General features: G+C 32.9%; 1 protein-coding gene across 1 annotated transcript in view; it reads left to right on the top strand.

Moving 5' to 3' along the window:
- Positions 1-14,881, top strand: part of Erp44 (endoplasmic reticulum protein 44) — an 88,505-nt gene that overhangs the window by 24,511 nt on the left and 49,113 nt on the right. The window contains 3 exon segments of the mRNA XM_047524271.1: positions 1,373-1,445; positions 3,260-3,299; positions 8,028-8,143. Coding sequence (XP_047380227.1) covers positions 1,373-1,445; positions 3,260-3,299; positions 8,028-8,143 — 229 coding nt within the window.

Genomic DNA, 14,881 nt, shown 5'->3' on the forward strand with positions numbered 1-14,881 from the left:
TCACTCAATAAAAAACAGTGATTCAGTGAATGAGTTTCCATACCAAATTCTGTTTTGAACAAAAACCTCTCTGGGTAGGAAATACAGTTTCCAAAGATGAAACAAGAGTAAATATTACTTTTTAAATAAGTAAAAATCTGCTGTTTTAGCTTAAATTTTATCTTTGTTTTACAGATGGCCGGCTAAGATTTTCTCGAAACTTTGAATTTCAGAAACACTAAAGTGAAAGCAAAAACATTCTTATCCCTTTTTTAATAGCCTCTCATTTAATACATTGTTATCATCACTAAGTGAAACTAATGCAGGAAGTACTTTTGCTTTGCAATTGGCAAGTCTTTTCTTGATCCTTCATTAATTTGCTCTCAGGAACATGATGGGATTGAGTTAGAAAACAGCTTTGCTTTTATGTTTTCAAAACCCATAATCTCCTGGCAATTTTTTTCTTGTGCTGTATATGTAAAGTTGTTGAAAGTATTCATTTAATTGGGTGAGTAAATTCTCAGTTTTCTTAATTGTCTAAAAACAATTTCTTTTCTGTGTTTGGAAGTATAGGCATTATCGTTTGACCAGTTTCTAGGCTGGAGAAATTATTATTTCTCCTATTTCATTGATACAGTGATGGGTTAGAATAGTTAATAAAGATTAAAATCATTTGATGATTTTCTAAGGAACTAGTGGATCCAACTTAATTCATTAATTTTTATTTATTTTTTATTGGTGCTTTATAGATATACATAAAGGTGGAATATACTGTGGTGTATTTATACATGCACAGAGTGTAATTTTGTTAAATTTGCTCTGCATTTTCTCCCCTTTCCTGTCCCCCCTCCCTGTTTCTTGATCTCCTTTTTCTGCTCCACTCATCTTCCCCATATCTTTACAATCTCTCTCTCTCTTTGCAAGAGCAAAAAGTAAATTTTTGTTTAAGTAACAGAACAGAGAGAGAGAGACTCCTCTGAAGAGGAGGGAGCCCAGAGCTGGTACCCGAGGGAATGGGGCTATCTTGTCTCTTTTATAGATTTTGGGTTTCCTTTCTTCTCATGCCCCTTCCTCCTCTTATCTTGCCTACCTGGTGACCAAAAGGTAGGAAGAGAGCCACAGGGCTCTCCTCTCTCCTCAGGCTGTTAGCAACCAGGCGATGAGGTGTGTTATCTATCCATTTCCTTTTCTTTGATAACCTGTCTTTTGCCCCCACTCTCATTCCCCGCTCTGATTAGGGGAACCCTTACTGCTGTAAGGGGAAATGGAGGATGACTGCTCTGGCTGCTTCAGGCTGAGAGGGGACAATGTGGGGCATATTCATTAATTTTAAAACTGCTTTATTTGCCTTTTTTGGAGACATTTATTAATTTCACATTTTTTAAATTTTCAGGTAACTTGGGTTTTTACTCCTGTAACAACTGAAATAACAAGTCTTGACACAGAGAATATAGATGAAATTTTAAGTAAGTACATCAGTATTTTAAAAGTATAATTTTTTTCTCTGTGAAGAGTTTATATACAAAAACACAGCAAAATCTCAGTTACCTAGAATAGTTGAAGAACTGGCATTCTAATTAATTCCATGGCTTATTGAATTTTTTAAAAAAAGCACTTTTGGTTTTTAGTTTTAGTAACATTTCTTCAAATGTCTTTCTTTCTTGTGTTACAAGTAATGCTTTTAGTCTTTTTTATTTCTTTGCCTTGATATAGATACCATGCTTAACAAAATATTTTGCTGAAGCCTACTTAAAGGCTTATAATTCTCACTGTGCAATACTAAACGTTTATGTCTTTAGGACACAGCCTGGATTTTTTTTTCTTCTTTAAGTTACCTATTCTTATCTCTTTAACAGCATCATTGGTTAAATTCAATAAATGTTTTATTGAATGCATTGTTTATTGACATTGTGATAATGGATAAAATTCAGTTGGGGGGAACTTTCTGATTTTTAAGAATAATAAAGGGAAGGTGAAGATACGATTAATAGAAGATCAAAATTTAGGAGCTTTAAGAAAATGTGCGATGATTTCTTTTTTTTTTTTTTTTTTTTTTTTTTTTTTTGCTTGTGTTTTCTTGTATTTTAAATCTTCTTGCTTTTTGTTTCTACCATGGTAAACATCAATAATCATAACCCACATAAAAGCTCTTTAAGATCCCCAATAATTTTTAAAAGTGTAAAAAGTTCTAAAACCAAATCTTTTTTGTTTTTAAACATCACCCATTGGTTTGCACATAACAGAACCAAATGTATTAATGGTAAAAGGGATTAAAACATTCATTGAACATCATACATTGTTTTGTGTTTCTGGAACTTTAAATGATAAAAAGTCTATTTCTATCTTATGGGATCTAAAGAGCAGTAGTTCTGTAAACTTATCAGGATTCAGAATTACCTGGAGGGTTTATTAACATCTATACTGCTATAATGACCCCAGTTTCTGGTAGAAACTGCTAGACCCATCCTAATTTGCATTTCTGTAAGTTGCTAGGTAATGATGGTACTTCTGATCCAGGAACTACAGTTTGTGAACCACGGCTTTAGATTGAATAGGCAAGTGGATAAAAAGTACTGTAAGGTAAAAAGGGAAGGAAATTGAAACTCACATGTCATTCTCACACTTTTCATCTTCCAAATTCTGGAATATCTTTGGAGTTTCAATTTTATTACTGCTTAAGGAATTTGTTTCTCTGAATTAGGTTTAGGCAAAAGAAACTGCTTTATCTTTCTTATGTCTTCACATTCTGATATGCAAATGGTAGCAGGTTATTTTTGCAATACCAAGTAACTGTTCAATGGATAGGAACCAGAAAAAAAGTGCATCTTGTGCAACATTGTTAGTTATGGGTCACTTATTGCTACTAAAGGGACATCTGAGATTTAAAAATAGCTTAGTAATACAGGTCTCTTTTGTGAAATAGGATTTTACTTACAGAACTAGTTCTCAGTGATTCATGAATGTGAATTATCAACAAATGGATCCTTAGAATCCAAATCATTCCACTTTAAGAGAGTAGGCTAACTTGATTGGTCTAGATTTGTTTTCCTCTTTGCCTTATAGGCAAAGATGCAATGAAGGTGGAGGGTAGAGGATATAGAGAAAGGGGGCAAATTATATCTAAGCCATCTATGTGCATGAGTTTCTAGGTGAGAGAGAACTTAACTGTTAGCATGGATTTTTATTTGGCCTTTATAAAGGGGAAAGATCATGATGAAAATCATGTCTTTATCTCAGAATTGTATAGACACAAATAACTGATTTTGTTTCTCAATTTCAGACAATGCTGATGTTGCTTTAGTAAATTTTTATGCAGACTGGTAAGTAATCTTGTTTTTATTTTTTTGTTTTATTTTTAACTTGTTGAAGGTGACTATTCCTGTGGTAGAAAGTAATGAATAGGAAAATTTCTGATTTTTTCAAGATAATATTCCATATACAAAATCAATTAAGGCTCATCCACATATTAATATCTTAATGTGACAAGAATTTTTGTTTTAAGAGAGAAATATAACTGATTCCATTATGCCAAATCTTAAAAAGAGGCAACATAAAAACTCAAATATAACAAAAACTAAAAAACAGTATTGCAGTGCTCTGTCTGACTCTGGAAAGAAGGCAGAGTTTGGAGGTCAGAATTTAGATGTGGTAAGTTTAGAAGAAAAAATACTATTGATATTTTTCAACTTATGCAACCTGCCACCCCTTACGGGAGCCTTTATTTAATCTGAATTGAACCTGTCTTCTATGTTTATGTGGTAGCCTACAGACCACTGACCACTTCCTTTTTCTTACTAGAGACTGAATATCCCTGATCCAAAATGTTTGTGACCAGAACCGTTACAGATTTTGGATTTTTTAAAATTTTGGACTATTTGCATAGACTTTCCCAGTTGAATGTCTCTTATCTGAAGGTCCAAAGTCTGTAATACTCCAAAATCTGAAACTATTTGAGCATTATTTCCGATTTTGAATTTTCAAATTAGGGATGCTTAACATGTATGAGGTTTAGTCTTATTTTCTCTTTGTACCCTTGCAAACAGACTTCCATGGCAGAGATTATGTCTTACTGGTATTCCCAGATTCTAGAACAAAGACATGATATATAGTATTTTAAAGAATGTGTTGTGAAGATAGGAAGCAGGAAGATTTCGCTGGAGAGGTTTGAAACACTGGCGTAATTTGACTGTTAAGAGCTTACTTCCTAGTAGCTGCCTAGTAGCTGCTTCAAGCTAGCTATAGTCCAGCAGTTTACCTAGATTTTTGCAGCAATTTCCTCACTCATTCCTCACTTATGTCTATGTATTTCCATTCTGTTTTCTATAATACAAGCCAGAGTTCTTTCCTACAATTCAAATTAGTTTAGTTTACTCTCCATCTTAAAGTTAAGTGGTTTTCTATTACCTTTGGATTAAGTTTAAGCCCTTATTTTGGCCTAAAAGGCCCCTTATAATTTGGCTACTTCCTATCTCCACAGCAGTATCTCTTGCCTCTCTCTACTCCCACATTCTGCTTGTTATACAGAACCTTCAATTTTTGTGAAATTCTGTCTTCTTTCATCACTGAACTCATGATTTTTCCTCTGCCTGGATAGATCACTCTTTGTTCTCACCCACTACTTTAATTAGTTAAGTGCTAATCATCTTTCAGTGATTTAAATGCCATTTTCTTCAACCCTTTATATCAATATGCCTACTCTTACTCTCAAGTCAGATTAGGAACCTTTCTTATATAAATTTCCCCATTTTACAAGGACTCAACTTATGATTTTTTGACTTTACTATGATGCAAAAGTGATACACTTTCAGTAGACATCATACTTTGAATTTTGATCTTTTCCTGGGCTGGTTATGTGGTACTATACTCTCTCTTGATGGTGGGCAGTGGTGAAAAACTGCAGCTCCCAGTCAGCTGATATTCTGCAGTGCCCTCTCTTTGTTACTGAACTATGATGTTTAGACATATTAAGTGCTTAATTAGACACATTAAGTGCTTTTCAACCTAGGATAATTTTAGTTTACAATAGGTTTATTGGGATTTAACCCCATTATAAATTTAAGAACATCTGTAATTCCTGTAACACCCCAATCTTACCCAGTGGTAGCACTTTTATGCTATGCTCTAGTTGGTAATTCACTATTTTTGCTTTGAGGAAATAGTCACCACAGCTATATTTTTCAACATTATTTGCTAAGCACTTTGCATAATACATGGCTAAGTACACATAAATATCTACTGAATGTGAATGTATGTGTGATATGGGTATTTAAAGAACTTTAGTAAAAAGTTGAAGATATACAGAGAAAATATCCTTTATAAATGTATAACAAAGATAACATTTTCTTCTGGGTGCAGTGGTATGCACCTCTAAACCTAGCAACTTGAGAGGCTGAGGTAGGAGGATTACAAGTTTGAGGCTAGTCTCAGCAACTTGGGTACAGACCCTCAGCCACTTAATGAGGCCCTGTATGAAAACCAAAAATGAAAAGGACTGGAGTTGTAGCTCAGTAGTAAAGTGCCCCTTGGTTCAATTCCCAGTACAAAAAAGAAAAAAAATTCAAGGTAAATTAGGATTCCAAATGTAATATTTGTCAAAAAAATTGGTAGAAGATTATCTAGGCAAGTTCACTTTAAAAATAAGAAAAATGAGATTCAGAGGAGTAAAGTATTTTCCCAAGGTTACCTGATTAGATTGCAGCAGAGGAAAAACTAGAACACAGTTCTCTTGGCTGAGCAATTTTGTTTGCATTAAGAAAGAAAAATAGAACATGCTACTGACCTTTTTGAAAAAACTGAATTGAAGATGTGAACTAATTTCAGTTACTTAGGAAAACATACTACCTAAGGAATGCCTGAGCTGTTAATGACTTAAAATTCTTGATTCAACTGAGAAAAGTGGGGTAATAGACTGTAGGACATGGATGTATTCTCTGTGGTCTCAAAAATTAGACTCTGGATTCTCTCTGGAAGTAGTTCTCTCATAGAACTGCCTAAAAATACTGCTATGCCTCAGAGAGTAATAAACCGTAGTAGGTACTTAATAATGCTGTTATGTACCAGATTCATCTGTATTGTTTTTAATGCTCAGAATTGCCCTGCAGGTAGGTATTATAATTTCCATTTTAGGTTGAGGAAGTTGAGGCTCAGAAAGGTCATACGGCTTAGTAAGTGGTGGAACTGGGATTTAACTCAGGTATGTCTAACTCCAAAGCTTATTCCTGACCCCCGTCCAGTAGATCATATTAGTAAGTGACCCCTAAGTGTCTCTGCAGACTTTTACCTGTTTGGTTGATTTATTAAGGATTAATTTAAGCACTAGATAGGAGATTGGGATCACATGATCTTATGGCTCTTCCAGTAGATTCATTGCTTTTTTGATGTTACTTTCATAAATGTAACATTTCCATGTGTATGGGTAGATGTGTATGAAGGTACAGTAATATTGGAAATGAACTTTTATTTCACCTTCCCCTTTAGCCTGTTAATATTAAAACTGATGCAATTTTAAACATGAACCTGTGCTTAAATACTTGCTGGGCAGAAACTGGACAGTCCACAGAGAAGGAGCCCTTGACGTGAGTCTTTACTTTGCCCTTAAGCCAGAAGCCTGTCCACTATTTCTTTACTAGGCCATATCCAAATTCTTCAAAAAACTAAATCAGTCTTTGGTGTTTGCCTCCCATTTTCCTCCACCTATCCTATTTTCAGCCAGTTGTAAAAACCCACAAACCTGGAGTCCTAGTCTCTCTGGTTCCTCCATTATATCAGCTTATTCATTTAACAGACATCTATTGAATGCTTATTAGACTATATAGTCACGTAAGACCCGGTCCATGATGTCCACAGACCCTATCCACCTATCCCAGATGGGAGAGATTTAAGAATGCTAAAAGAGGAAGGAACCACTTGAAAGCAAGAGATTGAAGATACAGATCCTTGATATATTCTAGGACATCTCCTTAGGAAGTCAGGTGAGTAGGCTAGAAGAAATGCATACAAGAAGAAATAGGGAGGAGGTGTAATATTTGCATCATTTCATAATCTTTACAATATTTAGGTTGGATTATGGCTAATATATATGACATAATCACACATATTAAAGAGTTCACAGGCTTCATTTAAGTAAATTTTTTGATGCACAAGGGCTCTGGAAGCAGTGGTAGCCATTATAATTTGTTAACATAGCCTCAATTCCGTATGAGAATGTCCATTCCAACCCAGTGATTGAATGTATGTGTATGCTGATTCTTCTCTTTCTTCTCAGTCCCTTTAATGACCTACAACATGTGTTTGTGAAATTGGTTGGCCTGATTAAGGAATAATCAGAATTAGAAGTAAAAAGTTTGGAATTTTGCTTTGCCCCTCATTTTTAAAGTAATAAAAAGAAAGAATAGGAAATATAGACAGGAAGTCTTTGAGAATTTAAAATATTTGCTTTGGGACTTGATATATTTAGAATTTTTACAGATAAACTAAATTCATAATAAGGGATAAATCTTGAGGGGAAATGATTCATCAGATGCTATATATTCTCTAATACAACTTATTTATTTAATATACTAACTTGTTGCTGAAATTTGGTATGATAGCCAGGTGGATTAGAATAATATTTGCAATAAACTTGTAAGAGTTTGTTCAGTAGTCTAAAAATATGTTTGTTATTTAAAGAAAGCAATTTCTTTTGTAAATGCACAAACCTGAGTTGTTATAAATCCTAGAAATATATATTCGAGAGAATATCGCAGACTTATCTCATGGTCTCTGTTAGAGATTCTGAGATTGTTAACTGTGTGCTCCCTAATACTGGCAATTGTCTTAAGGTGAAAAAAAAATCTTCTAATTAATGAGACAGTGTTTGGAGTATAGTTTTTTAATTCAAAATTGCCTTCATTTCTACTGAATGATATCAGAACCTGTGATTAAATTAAATATGATTGTCTAACAAAGTTATTTGTTTTACATATACTAAATATAAGTAGGTGATAACCAAAGTAAGATTTTATTACTTCTGCTTTTCACTTCTAATTGGTATGCTTATCTGTATATAGGTGTCGTTTCAGCCAGATGTTGCATCCAATTTTTGAGGAAGCTTCTGATGTCATTAAGGAAGAATATCCACATAAAAATCAAGTAGTGTTTGCCAGAGTTGATTGTGATCAGCATTGTAAGTAACTCTTGAGGAAGTCTGGGAAAAACAATTCTGTTCCTTCCTCTCTTGTATGCATACCTTTTTTTCTTCTCTTTTAAAATACCATGCTTTAAGTGGGGAAAAAAACAAAATGATTCTAGTAACCTTGGCTAAATTGCTAATATTTAATCTACATATAACACTATTTTCCATTTTGCCTGGGTGAAAGGTTTTTCTTGATGTTATTTTTTTCTTTAAAATCTAGTAGGTCAGTAAAATAGATAATAAATTATAACTATCAATATTTTCTACCAAAGCAAATACTAAAATCAATAAGTAAAATTGAATTATATTTTTAAAAGAAAATACGGATTTTTGTTACTCTAAGAATCATGCAAAAATACCATTGTTATTTATGATTTTTTGCATTTTTATTATTTTAAAGATTCTGCTGAGATTGACTTAAGAATATCTTTGAGGTGTAATTAGTTGTTTTACTGATGATAATTTTATTGAGAGTGTTAAGAACTTGGTTAGACTATATTAAAATTTCAATTTTTTATAGTTTGCTTGTCTGTGAGTACTTGTGTACAATCTTCGTAGATTTATATATACATGACATATTTCTCTTCCTTGAGCTGGTGAGCTAGCAGTATTGTTTCTTCCTGAGTGCTTCCATTACATTTGAACTTTGCTTTCTCCTAGTACCAAATTTATTGAATTTGATAGTTCTGGTTTATTGTGTCTTAGTTGTCTCATCAGCTGCACTTAATATTTCTTCAAGGCAGGACTTTTTTTTTCTTTTTAGTCTTCCTTTTAAGTGGAGACTAAACTACTTACTAATCTCTGTTTCTAAAGCGTTTGAGTTTCTGGGTGTTAGAGACTGCTCATTAAAAGTTTTTTTGTATTGAGTTATTGACAAGTTGGCTAGAATACAGAGCTGTTTCTTATTCTTCAACTTTTTTATCCTTTACACTTCACCTACTGATTAGAATTAGTGTCTGTGGAGGTATATGTATGTACACACACACACACACACACACACACACACAAACTTTTCATTTTAGTTATGCGGAAATGGAAATAAAGTGACTAACCATTGTCACATAGCATGAAGTTATTCAAACTGGAATTAGAATCCTGGTCTCCTGATCAAATACTGTCACATACCAGTTTGCTTTTTTTCTGTTCAATTCAATAAGCATTTTGAGGATTTATTGGTATAGCACTGTGCTAGGCAGAAAAGCATTTTTCTTTCTAACAGCAAGTCATTTCAAAGTCTTACAAATCATAGCCATATTTTTGTTTGCTAACATTCACGACTAGATGGAATGAAGGGAGCCATAAAAGATTGTTATTATCACATGCTTTCAGAATCTTTCCTCCTTTCTTTCTTTGACAGAGAACATGGTATATTTGATGTGGGCTCTCCAAATATTTCTATTCTTTATGTATTTAATTAGACAGTAAGTGCAAGCAAGAATTCCTACTTTTGCTGAATATGAACTGAAATATCTGAACTTATGCTCTTAAGCTTATAGTCATTGGGAAGAAAGTTGACTTTTGAAATAAATCTAATGCCATTGTTATAGAATTTCTTTTAATTGGAGAAAATAGTCATTGTCCATATGCTTTTCAATTCACTAGAAAGTAGTTACTAAGGAACATTGCATTTGAAGTATCATGTACTCTCTCTAAATATTTTTACTTTTTGCTTTAAAAAATGATAATAGAAAATGCTTATTGGTGATTTATCCACATTTTCTACTTTGTCTATAAAGTTTGTAAGACAGACTATACTTTTGTTAAACCTTTATATGTCATTTCATTTAGAGGTTTTGAACTTCAAGAACTTTAGGAATTTTGTGGTTTAAAGAGACAAGCCTATTAGTCAAATTGTTCTTTTTATTTTGAAACTGGGGTTCAAACCCAGGGCTTTGCGAATGCAAGGCAGATGCTTTGCCACTGAGCTACATCCCAGACTTCAAATCGTTCTTTGATAGGGTTTTTTTAAAAAAGAGATTTATTGAGTTATAATCGACATATAAATCTGCATGTTTAAATGATATAATTTTATACTTATTTATTTTTATTTTTTGTGGTACTGGGATTGAACCCGGAGGTGCTCTGCCACTGAACTACATGGTGAAGTATAATTTAAATCTTGCATATTTTTTATCGAATTATTTATTTTCTTATTGACTTTAGAGCTCTTTATATATTATTAGTCCTTTTTTAATGTGTAATTTACAAAATTTTCTCTCATTCTACTCTCTTGAGAATGTCTTTTTAAAAATTTTGATGAAATACATATTACATAAAATTTACAATCTTGACCATTTTTAATTATACAGGTTCTGTAATGTTCAGGATATTTATATTGTTCTATAACCAGTCTTCGGACCTTTTTCCATCTTGCAGAACTCTATGCCCATTAAACAGTGTCTTCTCATTTCTCCCCCATGTCCCTTGGAAACCACCATTCTGTTTTCTGTTTTTATGAATTTGACTTCTCTAGATGCCCCCACATAAGTGGGACCATGCAGTATTTATGTTCATGACTAGTGTATTTCATTAAGTATAATGTCCCAAAGGTTCATCTGTATTGTAGCATATCTTATAATTTCCTTCCTTTTTAAAGCTAAATAATATTTTATTGTGTACACACACACACACACTCTCTCTCTCTCTCTCTTACAGAGTAGTCCCCTCTTATCTACAGAGGATATGTCCTAAGACCCTCAGTAGAAACCTGAAACTGCAGATCATGCTGAACCCAATATATGCTGTATTTTTCTTATGCATGCTTGATTATGATAAAGTTTACTTTATAAATTAGGCACAGAAGAGATTAACAAAAATAGTGAATTTTAATGGCGTACTGTAATAAAAGTTTTGTGAGTATGGGCTCCCTCTCAAAATATCTTCTTGTACTTTCATCTTTTCACCTAAAGGAAACATTTTTTTAATTAATTTTTAAAATTTGTTCTTTTTTGTTATACAGGACAGTAGAATGTATTTTGACATTATTGTACATACATGGAGTACAATTTCCCATTCTTGTGGTTGTATATGATATAGAGTTAAATATTGATTGTGTTTTCATATATAAATTTAGGGAAATTATGTCCAATTCATTCTACTGTCTTTCCCATTCCCATCCCCCTCCCTATACTCCATTCCCATCCCCCTCCCTATACTCCATTCCTCCCCCCCTCCAATCTGGTGAACCTCCACTCCCACCCCTGACCCCAATGAAAGTCAACATCCACATATCAGAGAAAACATTAGACCTTTGTTTTTTTGGGATTGTCTTATTTCACTTAGCATGATAGCCTCCAGTTCATTCATTTACCAGCAAATGCTGTAATTAAATTGTTTTTTATATCTGAGTAATATTCCATTGTGTTTATATACCACATTTTCTTTATCTATTCATCTGTTGAAGGTCACCTAGGTTGTTTTCCTAGCTTAGCTATTGTGAATTGAATTGCTATGAACATTGATGTGGTGGTGTCACTATAGTATGCTGATTTTAAGTCCTTTGGGTATAGACTGAGGAGTGGATTTCTCGCTCAAATGGTAGTTCCATTCCAAGTTTTCTGAGGAATCTCCATACTACTTTCCAGAGTGGTTGCACCAGTTTTCAGTCTCACCAGCAGTGTATGAGTATACTAAAGGAAACATTTTATGACAATTTTTCACATGTCGAAGTTGCCAGAATCACTACTTAACATGGGGTCATTAAGATAACTAATGGTTACTTAAGCACAATGGCCTTTGTACCACCTCAGTTCATCTGATAACCAATACAGCTACTAAATGACTAAAAGGTAGGTAGCATATACAGTGTGAATATGCTGGACTAAGGAATAATCCATGTCCAGGCCAGATGGAGCAGGACATTGTGAACTTTCATCTTGTCACACAGTATAGTGTGAAATTTAAAATTTATGAAATGTATATTTATGGAATTTTTCACTTAATTTTTTTGGGCTATAGTTGATGTGGGTGACTGAAAATGCAGAATGTGAAACAGCTGATAAGGGGGAACTACTATAAATCATATTTTGTTTGTCATCTATTGATGGACATGGGTTACTTTCATTTCCTGGCTGTTGTAAATAATGCTGCTAAGAACATGGGTGTACAAATATTTTTTTGAGAACTTGCTTTCAGTTCTTTTGGATATATACCCAAGCATGGTATTGCTGAATCATATGGTAATTCTATTTTAAAAATTTTGAAGAACTGATGTACCATATTTCATGGTAATAGTAATAGTGTTTCAAATGTAAACCATTTACTTTTCTTTTGTTCTGATTTCTCCACATCTTTGCTAACACTTTTTATTTTTGGTAGAAACTACTTTAATGGGTATGAGGTAATTGTGGTTTTGTTTTGCATTTCTCTGATTAGTGATATTGGGTATCTTTTCCTATGCTTGTTGGTCATTTGTATATCTTCCTTGGAGAGATGTTTATTCACATCCTTTGCTTATTTTTAAATTAGGTTTTTTGTTTTATTTTTGTTGCCAAGTTTGATTTCTTGTTGCGTTCTTTGTGGATTCTTACTACATATATGATTTGCAAATACTTTCTGCTATCTCAGGTTGCCTTTTTACTTTGTTGAATTCTTTGATGCATAAGATTTTGAAATCTAGATGTAGTCCAGTTTATCTGTTTTCACATTTGTTGTCCATGCTTTTAGGTGTTACTATTGAAGAAGTCATTGGAAAGCCAATGTTATAATGCTTTTTTCTTGTGTTTTTATCTAAGAGTTTCATAGTTTTAGGACTTAGATTTATGTCTGGTCCATTTTGAGTTTATTTTTGCATATGGAGTAAAGAAAAGGTTCAACTTCTTTCATATAGATATCCAGATTGTCCTACACCATTTTTTGAAGAGACTATTTTTTTCTCCATTGAATGTTCTTGGCATCCTTGTCAAATTCATTTGATCATATTTGTAGGAGTTTATTTCTGGACTTTCTGGTTTGCGTCATGGTTCATATATCTGTCTTTACACCAGTCTCCCATTCTTTTGATTACTGTAACTTTGTAATAGTTTTGAAATCTTCCAGTTTGAGACCTCCAGCTTTAAGAGTGTCTTTTGAAGAGCATCTGTTCATAATTTTGATGAAATCCTCTTTATTAACTTTTAATAGATTAGACTTTTGTTATGTGTAAGAAATCTCTACCTCTGTGGATCACAGAGATTTTGTCTTTTTTTTTTTTTTTTAAATGAACCTTACATTTTTCCACATGGCACAGTATATGAATCAGAGTACTTTTTTGCATATAGTTATCAAGCATCTCTGTCATTTGTTGGAAAGACTACCTTTGTTTTTACTAACAGCCTTTGCCTCTTTGTTGAAATTAAATGACCCTATATTTATGGGTCTATTTATGTTCTCTTTTTTTTGTACCGTTGATTTATTTGTCTGTGTTTATTTCAGTACCACACTTTCTAGATTACTGTGGCTCCTAAGAGGTCTTGAAGTCAGGTAGCTTAACTCTTTCAACTTTGTACTTTTTTTGTTCCAAAGTGATTTAGATATTTTTGTTGCTTTGGATTCTCATATGACTTTTAGGATCAACTTGTTATTTTATAACAAGGACTGGGATTTTAGTTAGGATTACTTAGAATTCTTAGACCAATCTGTGGAGAATTGTTTTATTTTTTTACAGTACTTTATGATCCATGAACATTGTATATTTTCTCATATATTTAGGTAATTTTGGTTTCTCTGTGGAATATTTTGTGATTTTCAGTTTACAATGCATTACACATCTTTGTCAGATTCATTTGTCTTTTTTAATACCAAAGGTAAAAAATTTTTAAAAATAAACTATTTTTGGAATATATATACATATAAAAAAGTAGCACAAATAATATAAAGAGTGCCCTTATACTGTACTCCTTTACTCCTTTTACCTTACCATCAACATGTGGCTTTACTATGGTACATTGTTAAAACAAAGAAATTGATATTGATACATTATTGTTAATTAAACTGCATATTTTATTCAGATTTTTATCAGCTGTTCCACTGATGTCTTTTTTTTTTTCCCTTGTTCCAGGATATTGTATTTAGTCCTCAGATCTTTAGTCATATCAAACTGTTTCTTGATCTTTTTAAATTTTTCACAACCTTGACAATTTTGAGGAGTATTGGTCAAATAATTTGTAGAAGGTCCCTCATTTTAGGGTTATCAGGTATCTTTTCTTAGGCATTGCACATCTCTTGGAAATGTATTTGTAAATATTTCTTATTTTTTGATGCTATTATAAATGGCATTGATATTTTTAAATTTTAGTTTCTAGTTTTTTGTTTCTAGTACATAGACATAAGTTGAATTTTGTATAGCATATTGCTCTTGCAATACTGGAATTTATTAGTTTCAATAAGTTTGATGTAGAGTACATAGGATTTTTTACTTAGTTACATTTAATGCAAATAAAAACAGATGTGTTTCTTATAGTCTATACTTCCTTAGAGTAGTCTTGCCTGTCAAGTGTTGCTTTAGGATTAGTTTTTGTTGGTTAGATTTATAAGAATTTTCTTAGTAAGGGCAGGAGATAGCCTCAGAATCAAAATATCCTACACACATCTGTTTCATTATTGTCAATCACCTGTCTGGTGCTGTGGCATGCTACTCTGACCTGCTTTCTAATACTTGAGTTCTGTCTACCTTGCTGCTTGACTCACTGCTTCACTTAGACCTCTTATCCAAAGTCATAGTATTATTTCTTGGAGAAGTTCCTGTGAAAA

This window comes from Sciurus carolinensis, chromosome 14 (genome assembly GCF_902686445.1).
Source record: "Sciurus carolinensis chromosome 14, mSciCar1.2, whole genome shotgun sequence".
Lineage (NCBI taxonomy): Eukaryota > Metazoa > Chordata > Mammalia > Rodentia > Sciuridae > Sciurus > Sciurus carolinensis.